The 19,751-nt window shown below is 36.4% G+C and overlaps 1 protein-coding gene across 1 annotated transcript in view; it reads left to right on the top strand.

The window, feature by feature from the left end:
• Positions 1 to 19,751, top strand: part of LOC128653988 (cytochrome b-245 heavy chain) — a 171,023-nt gene that overhangs the window by 117,083 nt on the left and 34,189 nt on the right. The window contains exons 9-10 of the mRNA XM_053707605.1: positions 14,365 to 14,618; positions 15,157 to 15,319. Coding sequence (XP_053563580.1) covers positions 14,365 to 14,618; positions 15,157 to 15,319 — 417 coding nt within the window. The remainder of the gene's footprint in view (positions 1 to 14,364; positions 14,619 to 15,156; positions 15,320 to 19,751) is intronic.

Genomic DNA, 19,751 nt, shown 5'->3' with positions numbered 1-19,751 from the left:
TTATAGATTTGTTTTTTGTTTTTTTGGGGGGGAGGTGTTTTATTTTTAAAACAGGGTATTAGAATAGGAATAATTTTTATTATTTTGGATAATTTCGTTTGTTAATTTTTGTAATAGTTTTTTTTATTTATTTTTGGGGTGTTTTTTTTTTTAGATTAGGCATTTTTTATTTTTAATTGGCCAAAAAAGAGTTGAATGCCCTTTTAAGGGCAATGCCCATACAAATGCCCTTTTCAGGGCAATGGGTAGATTAGGTTTATTTTTATTTTGTGGGTTTGGGGGTGGGGGTTTATAATGTAAGGGGGTGTTTGTTTTTTTGCAAAACAGCTGTTAACTTTAGAACAATGCCCTTCAAAAGGCTCTTTAAGGGCCCTTGGTAGTTTATTATAGATTAAGTTTTTTTTATTTTGGGGTGGGTTTTTTTAAAAAAAAACAGGGTATTAGAATAGGAATCATTTTTATTTTTTTGGATAATTTCATTTGTTATTTTTTGCAATGGTAGTTTTTTTATTTTTTTGTTATTTTAGTGTTTATTATTTTTTTTGTAGCTATACTTTTTTTTAGCAATCTTTTTTTTATTTTTAGTAATGTTAGGTTTTGTATTTTTAGTAATGTAAGGTTTTATTATTGTAAGCTTAGGTTTTATTTTTTGTTCACAGGTAAGTTTGTATTTATTTATTTATTTTAACTAGGTAGTTAGTAAATAGTTATATTGTAGCTAGCTTAGGTTTTATTTTTATTTCACAGGTAAGTTTGTATTTATTTTTAAATAGGTAGTTAGTTAATAATTGTAACTTTAATTTAGGTCTATTTTAATTATGTTAAAGTTAGGGATGTTAGATTTAGAGGTTATTAGGTTTAGTTAGTGTTTACCTTGTGGGTGTACAGCGTGTTAGGGGTTAATAGGTTTAGTTAGTGTTTTAGTTAGTGTTGGCGATGTGGGTGTACAGCGGTTTAGGGGTTAATAGGTTTAGTTAGTGTCGGCAATGTCGGGGAACTGCGGTTTCAGGGTTAATAGGTTTAGTAAGTGTTGGCGACTTTTGGGAACGGCGGTTTAGGGATTAATAGGTTTATTTAGTGTTTTAGTTAGTGTTGGCAATGTTGGGGAACTGCGGTTTAGGGGTTAATAGGTTTAGTGTTGACGATGTTTGGGAATGGTGGTTTAGGGGTTCATAGGTTTAGTTAGTGTTGGCCATGTCGGGGAACTGAGGTTTAGGGGTTAATAGCTTTATTTAGTGATTTAGTTAGTATCAGCGATGTTGGAGAACTGCGGTTTAGGGGTTAATAGGTTTAGGTAGTGTTGGCGATGTGGGGGGGGGCGGCGGTTTAGGGATTAATAGGTTTAGTTAGCGTTGACTATGTGGGGGGATGGTGGTTTAGGGGCTAATAGCTATATTTAGTGTCGACGATGTGGGTGGCGGTGGCGGTTTTAGATATAAGAATGGATCCGAAAAAACGAACGGATCCAAAAAAACGATTTAGCTTAACTAATTTACAGAAACAAAAAAATATTTTAAACTTAACTAAACTAATTTGCTGAAACAAAATTATTTATTTAACTAATGAAAACGAAACAATTTTTTTTAGCGTTGCACATGTCTAGTTTGAACTGTGTCTAGAAAAGTGTTTTCTTCATTTTTCAGTCCTGTGGAAAACCCTTTGAGGCTGTTGAGACTGGTAGAATATTTTTCTGTTGTTTGACCTAATTTTGTTAAGTGAATTAAAAGTGTTAACATAAGAACTTATTTGCTGAAGACCAGCATCAGCAAATAATAAACCCTCTGCTTTGGGCCCCATTTTCAGTAGATGCAAAATCTGTAATCTTTGGATCTATACATCTAAGAATTAATATTTTTCTTTGAGTAGGAACGGAAGTGTTTGCGTCTCCTAAGAGATAAACAGTTCTCTGGATCCATTCCCTAGTAGTGTAATAATCTAACATGGAATTGTTAGAAATGGCCTCTTCTGATAACTCAAAGAGCTTTGTAACTGGTCCTAAAGTATCAAGAAGCTTTACCTGACAGGATTTTAAGAACCTATCAGGACCTCTTCTAATATTAGCATTTTTGTTACCAATAAACTTTAATAAACTAGAATCAATATTTGGGGTTAAATGGGTATTGTGTGGTAGTTCACGACGAGGACATTCCACTTTTAAAGTATTCTTAGTCTTTTTAGAAAGGGGCCTACAGATAAAAAAATCTATTGAGTGGACTTGAGGTGCTGTAATTCATTAGGGTCAGTATAAGGTTCTCCTAAATTATCAATAAGTTTATGTTGTTTGGACTTAGATAGTTTATGAGATTTCTTAGGTTTGGGAGAGTCTTCAGATGAAGAAGAAATTTCTTTATTAAAAGAATCTGGAGAATACCAATAATCTCTAGAGACTTCATCAGAATCAAATTCATATTTTTGAAGTTGCATATTAGATACATCTAAATCATCAGAGGAGTCTGAATGAACAGTAAATTTCCTTTTCCTGGAAAGTCTCTTCTTAAATACAAAATTAGATTCACTGTCTGAGTTAGAGGAAATATCATTACTGATTTTGAAATGTCAGAAAGGAGCTGACGTGACTTAATTCTCTTAATATTGTCTTGAGAATTACATTTTGCAGCAGGCTTAGACAAATCTTTAGTTTTACAAGTAGCTTTTCTGGGAATTAAATCTTTAATTTCATCAATAGTTAATTACAGATTACATCTATAACATTTGCTGCTTAAAAAGCTCTAATGAGCTATTAATCATCATCTCTCTGACAGATTTCTCTGAATGGGCAAGATTACATATGCGGCGTCGGTATCACATATACAGCACCGCATATAAATGTGGCGCGTATATTTCACCCGTTGCGCGCAATTTTTACTCCCATAAGCTAACATAGAACCAGGTTGCAAATCGGTATCACATATTCAGCACAAGGACGTACGCAGCTAAAATGGAGACATTATACTCCATTTTCACCTCGCCACACATAGGCAGGCGCACCAAGACTTGCACTGAAAATGTGAGCACCGTGACTCCCGTAACTGCCTGAAAATATAAACTAACACCTAACGCATGCACAATATCTATCTACCTGTCAATCGCAATGCCCCACCGCAATAACTAATAAAATATATTAGCCCCTAATCCACCATTAACCCACATCGCAATCTACCTAATAAAACTATTAACTCCTAATCCGCCATTAACCCACAACGCAATAAACCTAATAAAACTATTAACCCCTAATCCGCCAATAACCCACAACGCAATAAACCTAATAAAACTATTAACTCCTAATCTGCCAAACCCACACAACGCAATAATCCTAATAAATCTATTAACCCTTGATCTGCCAAACCCCCACAACGCAAATAACTAATTAAATTTCTAAACACCTAACCTAACACCCCCTAAATGAACCCCAATTACCTAAAGTAAAAATTACTAAATTACAATTAAAATAAAAAAGCTAAAAACTAACATTAAATTAATCTAAGATTACAAAAAATAAAAAAGTCTAACATAACATAAAATAATAAATCAAATTATCAAAAATAAAAAAATTAAACTTAATTCCTATGAAAATAAAAAAGCCCTCTCAAAATAAAAACACCCCCTAATCTAATACTAAACTACCAATAGCCCTTAAAAGGGCCTTTTGTAGGGTATTGCCCTATGTTAAACAGCTCTTTTCCTTCAAAAATACTAAGTCCCCCCTTTTACAGTAAAACCCCCCACCCACCAAACCCCCCAAAATAAAAACCTAACACTAGTAAATCCTAAACTACCCATTGCCCCTAAAGGGGTATTTGTATGGGCATTGCCCTTAAAAGGGCATTCAGCTCTTTCACTGCCCTTTTAAGGGCATTCAGCTCTTTTAAGAGTGCCCAATAAATCCCTAATCTAAAAAAAAAAAAAAAGCCTAGGTCTAACCCCCAAATAGGTACTCACCGTCCAGCGGAGAAGGTCCTGTTCCAGGCGGTGAAGTTTTCTTCCAAGCCGGACCTCTTCCTTCTTCATCCGGCGCGGAGTGGAGATAAGCGCGGAGCAGGACTGGCGACCGCGGAGCCATGGATCCTCTTCGTACGATTGACGCTGTACACTGAATAGTGAATTTAAGGTACGCTTTTAAATATGGTGTCCCTTGCATTCCTATTGGCTGATTTGATTCTTCAAATTCAAATCAGCCAATAGGATGAGAGCTACTGAAATCCAATAGGCTGCAAATCAGCCAATAGATTTGGTTCCGATGTGGGTTTGAAGGCAGATATAGGGGATTTACGTGTCGGGTTTATTTTTGGGAAGCGGGTTAGACTTTTACGGGAGATTTTTTGTTTTTTTATTTTCTTAGGCGCCCGCAGTTTCTAAAGTACTGTAAGTCACTGGCGACTCCAGAAATGTATATTTACCCTAATTTCTGGACATCGCTAGTTTATCCGACTTACGGCACTTTATGAACTGCCAGCGGGGTTTATGTGATACCCCGATGTGCGAGGTGAAATTACGGGTGGCGCAGGTTTCAGCAGTTGCACTGAAGTTTGTGCTGCATATGTAATCTCGCACCATATTGAGATTTGTTGTCCTCAGACATAATAAGAGTAATAATATATATTTATGAGAGTAATAATAAACTAAACTAAAAATGTATTAAATTAAAATATGTAAGGAAACACGTAGAAAAAATAATACCAGTCTCAACAAAGGGAGAAAAACTGAAAAAGTAGTTTTGAAAACAAAAAGAAAAACAAAATTTTTAAATAAATTTGTTATATAAGTTGTTCAAACATTGTAATGAACTGTGCCGATAACTGCCGGAGGTAAAAACCAGAGAGGGGAAAACACACAGAGGTGATTGACATAAAAGTGCTTTAATCCTTACCGTGATCTAAAAGGTCTGGTAAACTGGGTTCTGAAATTAAAAAGTTGCACAAAACACAACAAAAATACATTACAAGGTATACTTACACCCATAAACTACACTATTAACCCATAAACTGCCACCCTCCCTCCATCATAAACACTAAATATTACTATTAACCCCTAAACCGCCATCCCCCACATCGCAAACTACATAAAAAACTATTAACCCCTAAACTGCCATCCCCCCACAGCATAAAGTAATAAACTACTGTATCATCTAAACCCCTTAACCTAACACCCCCTAACTTAACCCAAATTAAAATACCCATAAATTAACTTAAAAAACATTTTTGTAATGGTATTTTTTTTTCTTTTTTGCAAATGGTAGGGGTTTTTTTCTAATGTAATTTTTTTTTCAGTAATGGTAGGTTGTTGTTTTTTAGGTAAGATTAGGTTTTAATTTAATTTTACAGGTAAGCTTTTTTTTATTTTAAGGTAGTTAGGATTTTGTTAATTTATGGGTATTTTAATTTGGGTTAAATTAGGGGGTGTTAGGTTAGGGGGTTTAGATGATAGTTTATTATTTTGCGTTGTGGGGGGATGGCGGTTTAGGGGTTAATATATTATTTAGATATTTTGCGATGTGTGCGGATGGCAGTTTAGGGGTTAATAGATTATTTAGAAAGTTTGCGATATGGGGTGGCGATTTAGGGGTTAATAGATTATTTAGATAGTTTACAATGTGGGGGGATGGCGATTTAGGGTTAAAGATTATTTAGATAGTTTGTGATGTGGGGGATGGCAGTTTAGGGGTTATTAGGCAAGGGGCTTATGGTAGGGTGTTAGTTTTTTCACTTTTTGTTTTCGTTTTCGCAAGTAGGGTGTTTTTCTTCAACTTTTTTTTCTCCATTGATTTCTATGGGGAACACATGAAAGCGCACGATAATGAATTTCTTAAATTGTAATACTAGCGAACCCCAGAAGCACAAAAAGCTTTACTGCGGCACTTGTAATCTAACCCGTAGTACTTAACTCTCTGAGCAGCAAAACAAAACGAAAAGAGGAGGAGTGGCTACTTACTGGTCACTTTGTGGATAATTGGACTTCTCTGATTGGTTCTTTCTTTCGCTAACCTCTCAAGCTTTTTTCTCATTGGTTTCTGTTATATTCATTGTTTTCTTTATTTTTTTTCCTGTAATGTATACTTTGGGTTAAAATGCTGTCAGGGCAGTAAAGAAATAGATTACAGTAAAATAGGAGTTTCTGTCCTTGCAATAAAATTTAATGCCCTTTAAATTCAAGTGCTAAATATATTTCAGATGAGGGATTTAGTTAAGTTCATCACATGACACCCACAACAATTATCCTTCCTTACCACTATTTCCTATATTGGCTGATCTGATACACCATATAACCACTACATGTCTCCAGATGGTATTTTCTATAATGGCTGAACCAGTCCCCACATCACAGTTAATCCCAACCTCAACCTAACTCCCACTGCAACCCTCACCTGAAATAACCCCACAATTAAAGGGACACTTAAGTCAAAATTAAACTTTCATGATTCCGATAGAGCAGCAACTTTCCAATTTACTTCCATTAACAAAATGTGCACAGTATTTTTATAATTAGGCGTCGATTTATCAAGCTCCGTATGGAGCTTTATGCCCTTGTTTTCAGGTGAGCTTTCAGGCTTGCCGGAAACAGAAGCTATGAAGCAGTGGTCTAAAGACTGCTGCTCCATAACTTGTCTGCCTGCTCTGAGGCCGCGGACAGAAATCAACCCGATCGAATACCCCTGCTAGCGGCCGATTCACAAGAACTGCTGGTGCAATGATAAATGCCGACAGCATATGCTGTCAGCATTTATCGATGTGCGACGGACATGGTACGCTACATCGTATCATGTCAACTCACACTATGATAAATCTACCCCTTACACTTTTTGAGTCACCAGCTCCTATTGAGCATGTGCAAGAATTCACAGTATATAAGTATATGCATTTGTGATTGGCTGATGGTTGTCACATGATACAGGGGGAGTGGAAATAGATATAACTTTGAAATTTGTTAGAAAAAAATCTACTACTCATTTGAAGTTTAGACTAAGTGCTATTGCATTGTCTTGTTATCTTGCATTTGTTTTTTTTGTGCAAATCTACTGTATTTACTGGTCCTTTAAATGTAACTACCTCCTCTACCCAATCAGTAAACTCTATTCCTATCACCAACAAAAACATTCAAACATAAATCCACCTAAATTAGATAAAACAAATACTTGTGTTACAAAATATTTTACATATATAGTTTAATTGCCAAATTAACATTACATTGAAAAATGTCTGCAAACCAACATATACAAATAAGCATTTAAACTGTTGTCAGCAAAATTTGCATTGTAATGAAGTTCAGTGATCTAAGCAGTTTAAAACCTCTTATCTTATCCCCTATGCGGAAGCCTGTAAACAATATTGAATGAGCAACTACACAAATCAAACAATCACTGTGTAGTATGTAGCTGGGTTAGGCTTCTGAAATATGCACTTCTCTCCGGTATTGGAAAAAATAAAATTTTCAGGTTTAAATTTCTGGCAAAATAAATAATTAACATATTGCAACATTTATTTTTTTACTAGAGACTATTAAATATTTTGGCCTAGATTTCAAGTGGAGAACAAAAATATTAGAGCTATTGTGCATTAACATAATTCAACTGCAATCCATACTGGTTCCATTTTTGAGTTTATATTACAAATTAATAATATACACCTAGATTACGTGTCTTGCGTTAGCCTTAAAAAGCAGCGCTGAGAGGTCCCAACGCTGCTTTTTAACGCCCGCTGGTATTACGAGTCTTGCAGGTACAGGTGTACCGCTCACTTTTTTGGCGCGACTCGAACATACAGCAAATCCACTTACGTCAATTGCGTATCCTATATTTTCAATGGGAATTTTTTTCTAACGCCGGTATTACGAGTCTTCCTAAAAGTGAGCGGTACACCCTCTCCTGTCAAGACTCGTACCGCATTTGAAAGTCAGTAGTAAAGAGTTTTATGGGCTAACGCCGTAGTATAAAACTCTTAACTAAAGTGCTAAAAAGTGCACTAACACCTATAAACTACCTATTAACCCCTAATCTGAGGCCCCCCCACATCGCAAACAGTTAAATAAAATTGTTAACCCCTAATCTGCCGAACCGGACATCGCCGCCACTTTAATAAATAAATTAACCCCTAAACCGCCGCACTCCCACAAACACTAGTTATTTTTTTTTACCCCCTAATCTGCCGTCCCTAACATCGCCGACACCTACCTACATTTATTAACCCCTAATCTGCCGCCCCCAACGTCGCCGCCACTATATTAAATGTATTAACCCCTAAATCTAAATCTAACCCTAACACCCCCCTAACTTACATATAATTTAAATAAATCTAAATAAAATTACTATCATTAACTAAATTATTCCTATTTAAAACTAAATACTTACCTATAAAATAAACCCTACGATAGCTACAATATAACTAATAATTACATTGTATCTATCTCTGGGTTTATTTTTATTTTACAGGCAACTTTGTATTTATTTTAACTAGGTACAATAGTTATTAACTATTTTATAGATACCTAGTTAAAATAAAGAAAATTTACCTGTAAAATAAAACCTAATCTAAGTTACAATTACTCCTAACACTACAATATAATTAAATTAATTACTTAAATTAAATTAAATTAATTACAATTAAATAAAATAAACTAAAAAACAAAACACTAAATTACAGAAAATAATAAAATAATTACAAGTTTTTTAAACTAATTACACCTAATCTAATCCCCCTAATAAAATAAAAAAAGCCCCCCAAAATAAAAAGCCCTACCCTATACTAAACTATAAATAGCCCTTAAATGGGCTTTTTGCGGGGCATTGCCGAAAGTAATCAGCTCTTTTACCTGTAAAAATAAAAACAATACCCCCCCAACATTAAAACCCACCACCCACACACCCAACCCTACTCTAAAACCCACCTAATACCCCCTTAATAAAACCTAACACTAACCCCTTGAAGATCACCCTACCTTGAAAGTCTTCACCCAACCGGGCTGAAGTCCTGTACGAAGCCGGGAAGAAGAGGTCCTCCAGACAGGCAGAAGTCTTCATCCAGACGGCATCTTCTATCTTCATCAATCCGGCGTGGAGCGGCTCCATCTTCAAGACAACCGACGCGGAGCATCCTCTTCAAACAATGTCCAACTGAAGAATGAAGGTTCCTTTAAATGACGCCATCCAAGATGGTGTCCCTTGAATTCCGATTTGCTGATAGAATTCTATCAGCCAGTCGGAATTAAAGTAGAAAAAATCCTATTGCCTGATGCAATCAGCCAATAGGATTGAGCTTGCATTCTATTGGCTGATCCAATCAGCCAATAGAATGCCAGCTCAATCCTATTGGCTGATTGGATCAGCCAATAGGATTGAACTTCAATCCTATTGGCTGGTTGCATCAGCCAATAGGATTTTTTCTACCTTAATTCCGATTGGCTGATAGAATTCTATCAGCCAAATGGAATTGAAGGGACGCCATCTTGGATGACGTCATTTAAAGGAACCTTCATTCTTCAGTTGGACATCGTTTGAAGAGGATGCTCCGCGTCGGATGTCTTGAAGATGGAGCCGCTCCGCGCCGGATGGATGAAGATAAAAGATGCCGCCTGGATGAAGACTTTTGCCCATCTGGAGGACCTCTTCTTCCCAGCTTGGATGAAGACTTCTGCCCGTCTGGAGGACCACTTTGCCCGGTTTCGTAGAGGACTTCAGCCCGGTTGGGTGAAGACTTCTCAAGGTAGGGTGATCTTCAAGGGGTTAGTGTTAGGTTTTATTAAGGGGGTATTGGGTGGGTTTTAGAGTAGGGTTGGGTGTGTGGGTGGTGGGTTTTAATTTAGGTTTTATTAAGGGGGTATTGGGTGGGTTTTAGAGTAGGGTTGGGTGTGTGGGTGGTGGGTTTTAATGTTGGGGGGTATTGTACTTTTTTTTACAGGTAAAAGAGCTGATTACTTTTGTGGCAATGACCCGCAAAAAGAACTTTAAAGGGCTATTTGTAATTTAGTATAGGGTAGGACTTTTTTTATTTTGGGGGGCTCTTTTATTTTATTAGGGGGATTAGATTAGGTGTAATTAGTTTAAAAAACTTGTAATTATTTTATTATTTTCTGTAATTTAGTGGGGGGGTTGTACTTTATTTTATTTTATTTAATTGTGTTTAATTGTAGTTAATGTAGGGAATTAACTTAATTATAGTGTAGTGTTAGGTGTAATTGTAACTTAGGTTAGGTTTTACTTTGCAGGTATATTTGTATTTCTTTTAGCTAGGTAGCTATTAAATAGTTAATAACTATTTAATAACTATTGTACCTATTTTAACTATTGTACCTAGTTAAAATAAATACAAACTTTAGTATTTAGTTTTAAAAAGGAATAATTTAGTTAATGATAGTAATTTTATTTAGATTTATTTAAATTAGATTTAAGTTAAGGGGTGTTAAGTTAGGGTTAGACTTAGGTTTAGGGGTTAATAACTTTATTATAGTGGCGGCAACGTTGGGGGCGGCAGATTAGGGGTTAATAAGTGTAGTTAGGTTGCGGCGACATTGGGGGCGGAATATTAGGGGTTGATAAATATAATGTAGGTGGCGGCGATAGCGGGGGCGGCAGATTAGGGGTTAATAAGTATAAGATTAGGGGTGTTTAGACTTGGGGTTCATGTTAGGGTGGTAGGTGTAAACGTAAATTTTCTTTCCCCATAGGAATCAATGGGGCTGCGTTAGGAGCTGAAAGCTGCTTTTTTGCAGGTGTTAGTTTTTTTTTTCAGCCGGCTCTGCCCCATTGATTCCTATGGGGAAATTGTGCACGAGCACGTTTAGCCAGCTCACCGCTAACGTAAACAGCGCTGGTATTACAGTGAGATGTGGAGCTAAATTTTGCTCTCCGCTCACTTTTCTGCGGCTAATGCCAGGTTTAAAAAAAAAACGTAATACCAGCGTTGTCCGTAGGTGAACGTTGAGCATAAACTGCTCGTTAGCACCGCACACCATTACCGACAAAAACTCGTAATCTAGCCGATAGTGTGCACTAACATCTGCACACCGCATAGTGTGGTTGGGTTAATCCCTCCCATAATAAACTTCTGTGGGGGCACATAGTACAATTCATGATGGATATTGCTTGAGCACTAAGCTGATGGAGTGTAAAAAATCAAGTAGTGGAGATCTTTATTTACTTCTGTGCTACACTATTTCAATGAAACTTAAACATAAAAAACTTCAAACACACACATATACATAAACAAGAATATATCTTTGACCCCAGGGTTGAACTGCGAATAAAAAGCAGCCCTGGAAAAATATTAAGACCAGCCCTATTTTCTGTTGAATCCATAGAATTAGCACTTGCCCCATTTTTCTCAATGGCATTACTGTGATACTCCTTCCCACATTATTTTCAGAATTAAATTATATTAGTTTGTAATAAAAGAAAATGCCAGATTTCTGTTATATAAGCAGCCTACAAACCAATTTCAACCATGAATAGTGTCATATGGAGAATAGTATGTCACTCTATCAGACCCTATAAATCATTCAAAGGAGGGCTACTAAAATGGTACATGGTCTAGGAAATAAGGCTTATGAGGAAATACTTTGTGAACTTAATACAATATGTATAGCTCAGTGGTGAAAAAAGTTATACAGCCAGCAGCTGTAAAATATACGACGGGTAAAATATACAGCGCCGCACTTGTTTGCTAAGATTTCTATCGATATTGCGAACAATATCGGAGAGAGGGGGCAACCCTGCCTGGTCCCATTTGTGATTTAAAAACTCGCGGATAAAAGGCCATTAACTTTGATCCTAGCTGACGGGGCGGTGTATAATGAAAATATAATTTCAATGAAATGTGTGCTGAAACCCATCTTTGACAGGGCGAACCGCAAAAACGTCCAGTTCACCCTGTCAAAGGCTTTCTCTGCATCCATAGATGTCAGTGTTATTTAGGTATGTTCCAGCTTAGCGTGTTGTATTAACTGCAATACTTTCAAGGTGTTGTCCGCGCGGACCCTCGAGTATCGGGAATTAAATTGGACAGCACAGAACACAAGTTAGCTATGTATGCGGATGACATTCTGTTAACCCTTACAAATTCCGAGGAGTCGCTACTGCGCACTTTAAAGATAATTCCGGAATATGGTACTCATTCCAACTTTTTATTAAATGTCAATAAATCAGAGGTACTAAACATAAATCTAACAGAAGATAAAATATCCCATTTGATGTCCCTTTGCCCGTTGCAGAGGCAACCAGTCACAATGAAATATTTAGGAATACAATTGTCAGCAGACATTGAGGCCATTTTTGAAACTAACTATAAACACTTAGAAAAGACGATACTAGGAGATTTATCGAATTGGAAAAACAAGAAATTGTCATGGTTGGGTAGAATTAGTGTCATCAAAATTAATGTCCTCCCCAGAATACTTTATATAATGCAAGCTCTGCCCATTCCTCTACCAGTAGATTTTATGAGCAAACTTCAGAACACCCTAGAGTCATATATCTGGGGCAGCATAAAACCCAGAATTAATAAGCAAACAATGTATTTGGCAAAAGAGGAAGGTGGATTGGGAGTCCCAAACATACAGACATATAGACAGGCCTTAATGTTACAAAGAATAGTAGAATGGTGCTCCAATGACAACACAAAACAATGGATACAGATAGACAGGGCAATCCTACACACTAACAACCTGGGGCATATAGCATGGATGTTAAAGAAGGACCGACCACTGACTGTAGACAAGTACCCCCTTTACAAAGAGCTATTCATTGTATGGGATAAACTCATCCATACGTCAACGCGAATATCCTCACCGACGTCCCCTATGAAACCATACATGGACAACCCAGCCTTAGCATTGGGAGTAACAAGGAATTACACACACCAGGGTCAACAGGTAGCGCTGAATACATTCTCAACATTGACTCAACAACACAAAAGCAAAAAATGGGAGGACATCAGAGATACGGAAACACACCTAAATTGGTTGGCCTATGCTCAGATCTCCCACTTTATTTCAACGCATAAAGAAAAAAACTTCATTGCTTAGGGAGCTGACAGATTTTGAACAACTTTGCTATGCAGGGCACACACGCTCGCACCTAATATCTATCATTTATAGGAAACTTCGACAAACTGACACAGGTTGCTTACCAACATATACTAAAACATGGGAAAAGGAGCTGGGAGAGGAATTAAACATAAAAATATGGAAAAACACATTTCTCAATAATAAGACTGCCTCCATATCGGCACAGATACAAGAAACCAATTTCAAGTTTCTCACCAGGTGGTACCTCACCCCAAGCAGGCTAAAAAAATTGTATCCGAAAACCTTGGGTAAATGCTGGAGAGGCTGCGAGATGGAGGGTACGGTATTGCATGTGTGGTGGGAGTGTCCCGAGATCCAGCAATTTTGGAAGGACACCCTTGCATGCATCTGCAAAACACTAGAGATCATAATCCCCAGAGACCCAAAAATGGTGCTCCTATATGCAGGGCTGCCCCAGATTAAATGCGCAGCAAAGAGAAAACTGCTATTGACACTGCTGAATAGCGCAAAAGTTCTAATTCTCCGACACTGGAAAACAGCTACATCCCCCACCCAACAGGAGTGGGTAAGACAAGTAGACTTGCTGCTACAACTAGAAAGGTATCACCATATTAGAAACGGCACAGCGGAAATACATGAAATTATGCTACAAATTTGGAGTAAACAATATAAATGTTACACTGGCGAAAAGATATACCTCATTCCCCCCTCCCCTTCTCCTCCCCGCTCACAGATACAAACTCTCCCACATACAGGCACAAATCCACCCGCTCACTCACCCATTTTATACTTAGGGCAGTGTCACCATAATAGTATTATGGGATCCCCCCAGGATAACATGACGAAAGACACTGTAGGGACATTGCACCCAACTTAGGGGACACAGACACAGCTAGGGGCACAGGAGAGAGAACATACTCGCGAGGAAAATATACCCCGGTCGGAATGATGGGTAGCAACACAATGTATATAGTTATTTTTACTGGGAGACACGGGGAAGTAATCAGACCTGGAGGTGGGAGGGGAGGCGAGAGAGTGGTTAAAGCCCTGCTAAGAAATACCGTGAGTGCAGGATAGAATGGTATAAAATAATTCTGTAAAAAAAAAAAAAAAAAAATCTGTACAAGAATATTGTATTATATTGAATATCGATGTTAGGCTTTGTTACATTGACTTTGATGTAAAAATTCTGTACTTTTGAATTATACAATAAAGCTTTAAAAAAAATATGCTGTTGGTTTTAAGAAACTAATTTAAAAAGATAAAGCTGTATTAATTAAAAACAAGGTTCGGAATTTTCACTGGAGATTCAAATTGTTTATATAATCTATATAATATCCTTTGCATCACCAGGTTGTTACACATCCCTTTAAAACCATTGAACTACAGATGAAACAGAAAGGATTTAAAATGGAAGTTGGACAGTATATTTTTGTAAAGTGTCCTGCAGTTTCCAAATTAGAGTGGCATCCTTTTACCATGACCTCTGCCCCAGAAGAAGACTTCTTCAGTATTCACATTAGAATAGTTGGAGATTGGACAGAAGGCTTATTCAAGGCTTGTGGCTGTGATAAAACAGAATCTCAGGAAGCATGGAAATTACCTAAGTATGAGCAGCCTTCGGTGTTTAAATTACACAATGTTAAGTCATACACCTTTACTATCAAGTATTTTGTATTAAACTAAGCAGGGCACAAGCAGTCATACAATTCTAAAACATTATTTAATAATTTTAACCCTATTTAATATGTGCTTTGATTAACTTAAAATCAATAAAAAAAATATGTGTTATATGTGGGCATGTTTTTCGACAATCATAAAAAGCCTTCAGTATTGCTAAGCTTTTGCAAATAATGTATGCTACTTTTTATGGTTGGTGTCATAGACAGATATATTTCATGATTATTATTTGGGAATCATGTACTTTGTTATAACTTAAAATACACTTTAGATTAGTATATGTTTATATTGTTGAATGTTTAATACTATTAAATGTTTTCCTATAAATTAGATTGTTTTAACCACCTGTTCCATTTTTTATCTCCCAATGCATTTTATTAAAAAATTTGAATCGAGTACATCCTTTGTAATATGAGCTGTGAGGTCTTCTAAAATGTTTTCCTACTTGTATTTTTGCTTCTGAAGGATAGCTGTTGATGGCCCATTTGGAACAGCAAGTGAGGATGTATTCAGTTATGAGGTTGTTATGCTCGTGGGAGCAGGTATCGGAGTTACTCCATTTGCTTCTGTGCTCAAGTCAGTCTGGTATCGATACATTAATGATGCATCCACCCTGAGGCTGAAAAAGGTATGTCATTTGAAAAGATTATATTCAGCATCACCCATTCAAGGAAAAAACTTGTATTATTTCCTTAGGGCTTGCTCAAAGGTATACAAAGCAGCCAATGCCAAACTTAAAGGGACAGTCAATACCAGAATTTTTGTTGTCAAAATGCACTGAGATAAGAGGCGGCCTTCAAGGTCTAATAAATTAGCATATGAGCCTACCTAGGTTTAGCTTTCAACTAAGAAAATCAAGAGAACAAAGCAAAATTGGTGAAAAAAGAAAATTGGAAAATTGTTTAAAATGAAATGCCCTTTTTGAATCATGAAAGTTTATTTTGGACTTGACTGTCCCTTTAATCTTACCCTATTATCCATAAACTTTTGGTGATATCATAAGTTACATGACGGATGACATCATGACAATATTAAACAAAATAGAACATTAACAAAAGTGAACAAAGAACTATCAGCTAGATAACGAGTTGTGCGTTACGGTTTTTACACTGAAAAAATGTACATTTCAGTGTAAAAAAGGTAACGCAGCCATTACGAGTCATGTCAGTATAGTTATACCGCAAACATTTTAGCCTGTAACGCAACGTTAATCCTGCACTCAAAAAAATACACTTAAGGACCAAGGTCATGCCTGGCACGTCCTCTGGGGTTTGAAGCTCTGGAGACAGCTGCCAGTACCCAAGATGGCCTCAAATAGGTAGGGGGGAGGGTTAGAGGACTGTATAGGGGGATCAGGGAGGTTGGGGGATCCAACACTGCAGAATCAATATAATTATTTTTTTAAAAAAAAGCTTTTTATTTTAGTACTGGCAGACTTTATGTCAGTACTTAAGATGGCGGTTACAATTGTGATGTGGGGGAGGGAAGAAAGCTGTTTGAGGGGGGTCAGGGAGGGATCAGGGGGTGGGATGTGTCATGTGGGAGGTTGATCTCTACAATAAAGCTAAAAATTAACCCTACAAGCTACCTAATTAACCCCTTAACTGCTGGACATAATACAAGTGTGGTGTGCAGTGGCATTTAGTGGCCTTCTAATTACCAAACAGCAACGCCAACGCCTTATATATCTGCTATTTCTGAACAAAGAGGATTCAAGAGAAGCATTTACAACTATTTGTGCCATAATTGCACAAGCTGTTTGGAAATAATTTCAGTAAGAAACCTAAAATTGTGAAAAAGTTAACAATTTTTTTTTTCTTTGATTGCATTTGCCAGTGAAATATACCAAAATGGGTCTAGATTAATACTTTGGGTTGTACACTATACTACACTAAAGCTAAAATTAACCCTACAGGCTCCCTACAAGCTACATAATTAACCCCTTAAATGCTGGGCATAATACAAGTGTGGTGCGCAGCGGCATTTAGTTGCCTTCTAGTTACCAAAAAGTAATGCCAAAGCCGTATATGTCTGCTATTTCTAAACAAAGAGGATCCCAGAGAAGCATTTACAACCATTTGTGCCATAATTGCACAAGCTGTTTGTAAATTATGTCAGTTAGAAACCTAAAGTTTGTAAAATAGTTTCTGAAAAAGTGAACTTTTTTTTTAATTGCTCTCATTTGGCGGTGAAATGGTGGCATGAAATATACCAAAATGGGCCTAGATCAATACTTTGGGTTGTCTACTAAAAACAAATATATACATGTGAAGGCTTATTCAGGGATTCCTGAGAGTTATCAGTGTTCCAATGTAACTCGCTAATTTTGAAAAAAAATGGTTTGGAAATAGCAAAGTGTTACTTGTACTTATTGCCCTGAAACTTGCAAACAAAAAGCAAAGAACATGTAAACATTGGGTATTTCTAAACTCAGGACAAAATTTAGAAACTATTTAGTATGGGTGTTTTTTGGTGGTTGTAGATATGTAACATATTTTGGGGGTCAAAGTTAGAAAAAGTGTGTTTTTTTTCCATTTTTTCATCATATTTTATCATTTTTTTAATAGTAAGTTATAAGATATGATGAAAATAATGGTATCTTTAGTAAGTCCATTTAATGGCGAGAAAAACGGTATATAATATGTGTGGGTACAGTAAACGAGTAAGAGGAAATCTACAGCTAAACACAAACACCGCAGAAATGTAAAAATAGCCTTGGTCCCAAACGGTCAACAAATGGAAAAGTGATTTGGTCACTAAGGGGTTAAAATAAATAAAAACTTACCTGTGAAATTAAAAAAACCTAAGTTTAAACTAACAATTAACCTAACATAACTATTATACTAAACTATTATACTAAAATTAAAATAACTACCAATTAAAAAAACTAAATTACACATTTAAAAAAAACTAACACTAAAAAAAGTTAGTCTAAAATTCCAAAAATAAAAAAATATTAAATTATGAAAAATATCAAACACTAAATTACAAAAATTAACAAACCAAATTATCAAAAATAAAAACAATTACACCTAATCTAATAGCCCATTAAAATACCCCCCCCAAAAAAAAAAATAGCCCTTAAAATGGCCTTTTGTAGGGCATTGCCCTAAAGAAATCAGCTCTTTTACCTGGAAAGAAGCAGAAAGACCACCCAACAGTAAAACCCACCACCCAACCAACCCCCCAAAATAAAAAACCTAACTCTAACAAAAACCTAATCTACCCATTGCCTTGAAAAGGGCATTTGTATGGGCATTCAGCTCTTTTTTACCTAAAGCCCAAAACCCTAATCTAAAAAAAAAACACCCCAAAAAAACAAAAAACTAACACTAACCCCCGAAGATCCACTCACAGTTTCTGAAGTCCGGACATCCATCCTCATCCAGACGTGAGAAGTCTTCATCCAGGCAGTGAGAAGTCTTCATCCAGGCAGCGAGAAGTCTTCTATCTTCATCCCGACGGAGCGGATCCATCCTTGAAGACATCCGGCACGGAGCGTCCTCTTCATACGGTCACCGCTGTACACTGGATCTTCAATGCAAGGGAGCCTTTTCAAAATGGCGTCACTTGCATTCCTAATGGCTGATTTGATTCTTGAAATTCAAATCAGCCAATAGGATGAAAGCTACTGAAATCCTATTGGCTGTTCAAAACAGCCAATAAGATGAGAGCTAATGAAATTCTATTGGCTATTTAAATCAGCCAATAGAATTTCAGTAGCTTTCATCCTAATGGCTGATATGAACAGCCAATAGGCTAGGGGGGTTTTATTGGGGGGGGGGCTTTTTTATTTTTATAGGGCTATTAGATTAGGTGTAATTGTTTTTATTTTTTATAATTTCGTTTGATATTTTTAGTAATTTAGTATTTTTTATTTTTTGTAATTTTAGACTTACATTTTTTAGCAGTGTTAGTTTTTTTTTAATGTGTAATTTAGTTTTTTTTTTAATTGGTAGTTATTTTTAATTTTAATATAATAGTTTAGTATAATAGTTATGTTAGGTTAATTGTTAGTTTAAACTTAGGTTTTTTTAATATCACAGGTAAGTTTTTATTTATTTTAAGATAGGGATATTGTAATTTTAATTTAAAGTTAAGGTGTGATAGGTTTAGGGGTTAATAGTTTAATCTAGTTTTTTGCGATGTGGGGGGCTTGCAGTTTAGGTGTTAATAGGTTTATTTAGTGGCGGTGATGTGGGAGGCCAGAGGTTTAGGGGTTAATAAATTTATTATAGTGGTGGCGTTGTCGGGGAGCCGCGGAATATTGGTTAATAACTATTTCAGTGTCGGCAATGTCGGGAGCGGCAGATTAGGGTGTTAGATTTAAACATAACTTTTTTTCCCCATAGGCATCAATGGGGTTGCGTTATGAAATGTTTCATTCCGCACTTCAGGTTTTAGTTTTTTTTTCTAACACTCGCTCCTCATTGATGTCTATGGGGAAAGCGTGCACTAGCAGGTTAAATCAGCCCTTGGCTTTTGTGCAGTATGGAGCTTAACGCCACCATATTGCACGCACAAGGAGGCTTTCAGGAACTCGTTAGAGCAGCGCTATGGAGAGTGAAATAACGCAACTTTTGTTGCGTTCGTTTCGCACCCTCTATAGCGCAAAATTCGTAATCTAGGTGTATATTGATTGTAATGGTTAATAAAATCCCTAACATCAAATATGTTTTTCTTATGTTAAATTTACACATGTAAATATGATAGATTCCTTCTTTCCTCTGACTGGTCACATGCCAATGAAATGACAATCACCTGCAGAATGTATTTGCAGTATTTTGTCAGTGAGTTTGGTTAGGTTTAAATCATGCTTAGATTGAATTGATCTTCTGCATTGGGTTTACAAACACATAAACACACTTAATTGATTTAAATTTAATTTAAAAGAAATCTCAAAAATCTTACTTGTTTGCATTCTAGATGCTATTACTATCGTTGAGCAGGATTACAAGTCGCGTGGCAAATCAGTTGCGAAAACTCTGTGCGCATTATGACTTTTTCACATTTGGAGTTGCGCAGCTATTACTTCTTTTGCAGGAGAGTTAAGCTACGTA

The sequence above is a fragment of the Bombina bombina genome, chromosome 3 (assembly GCF_027579735.1).
Source record: "Bombina bombina isolate aBomBom1 chromosome 3, aBomBom1.pri, whole genome shotgun sequence".
NCBI classification, from domain to species: Eukaryota; Metazoa; Chordata; class Amphibia; order Anura; family Bombinatoridae; genus Bombina; species Bombina bombina.
The sequence above is the reverse complement of the archived record's forward strand: the minus strand, read 5'-3'. Positions and strand labels throughout refer to the sequence as shown.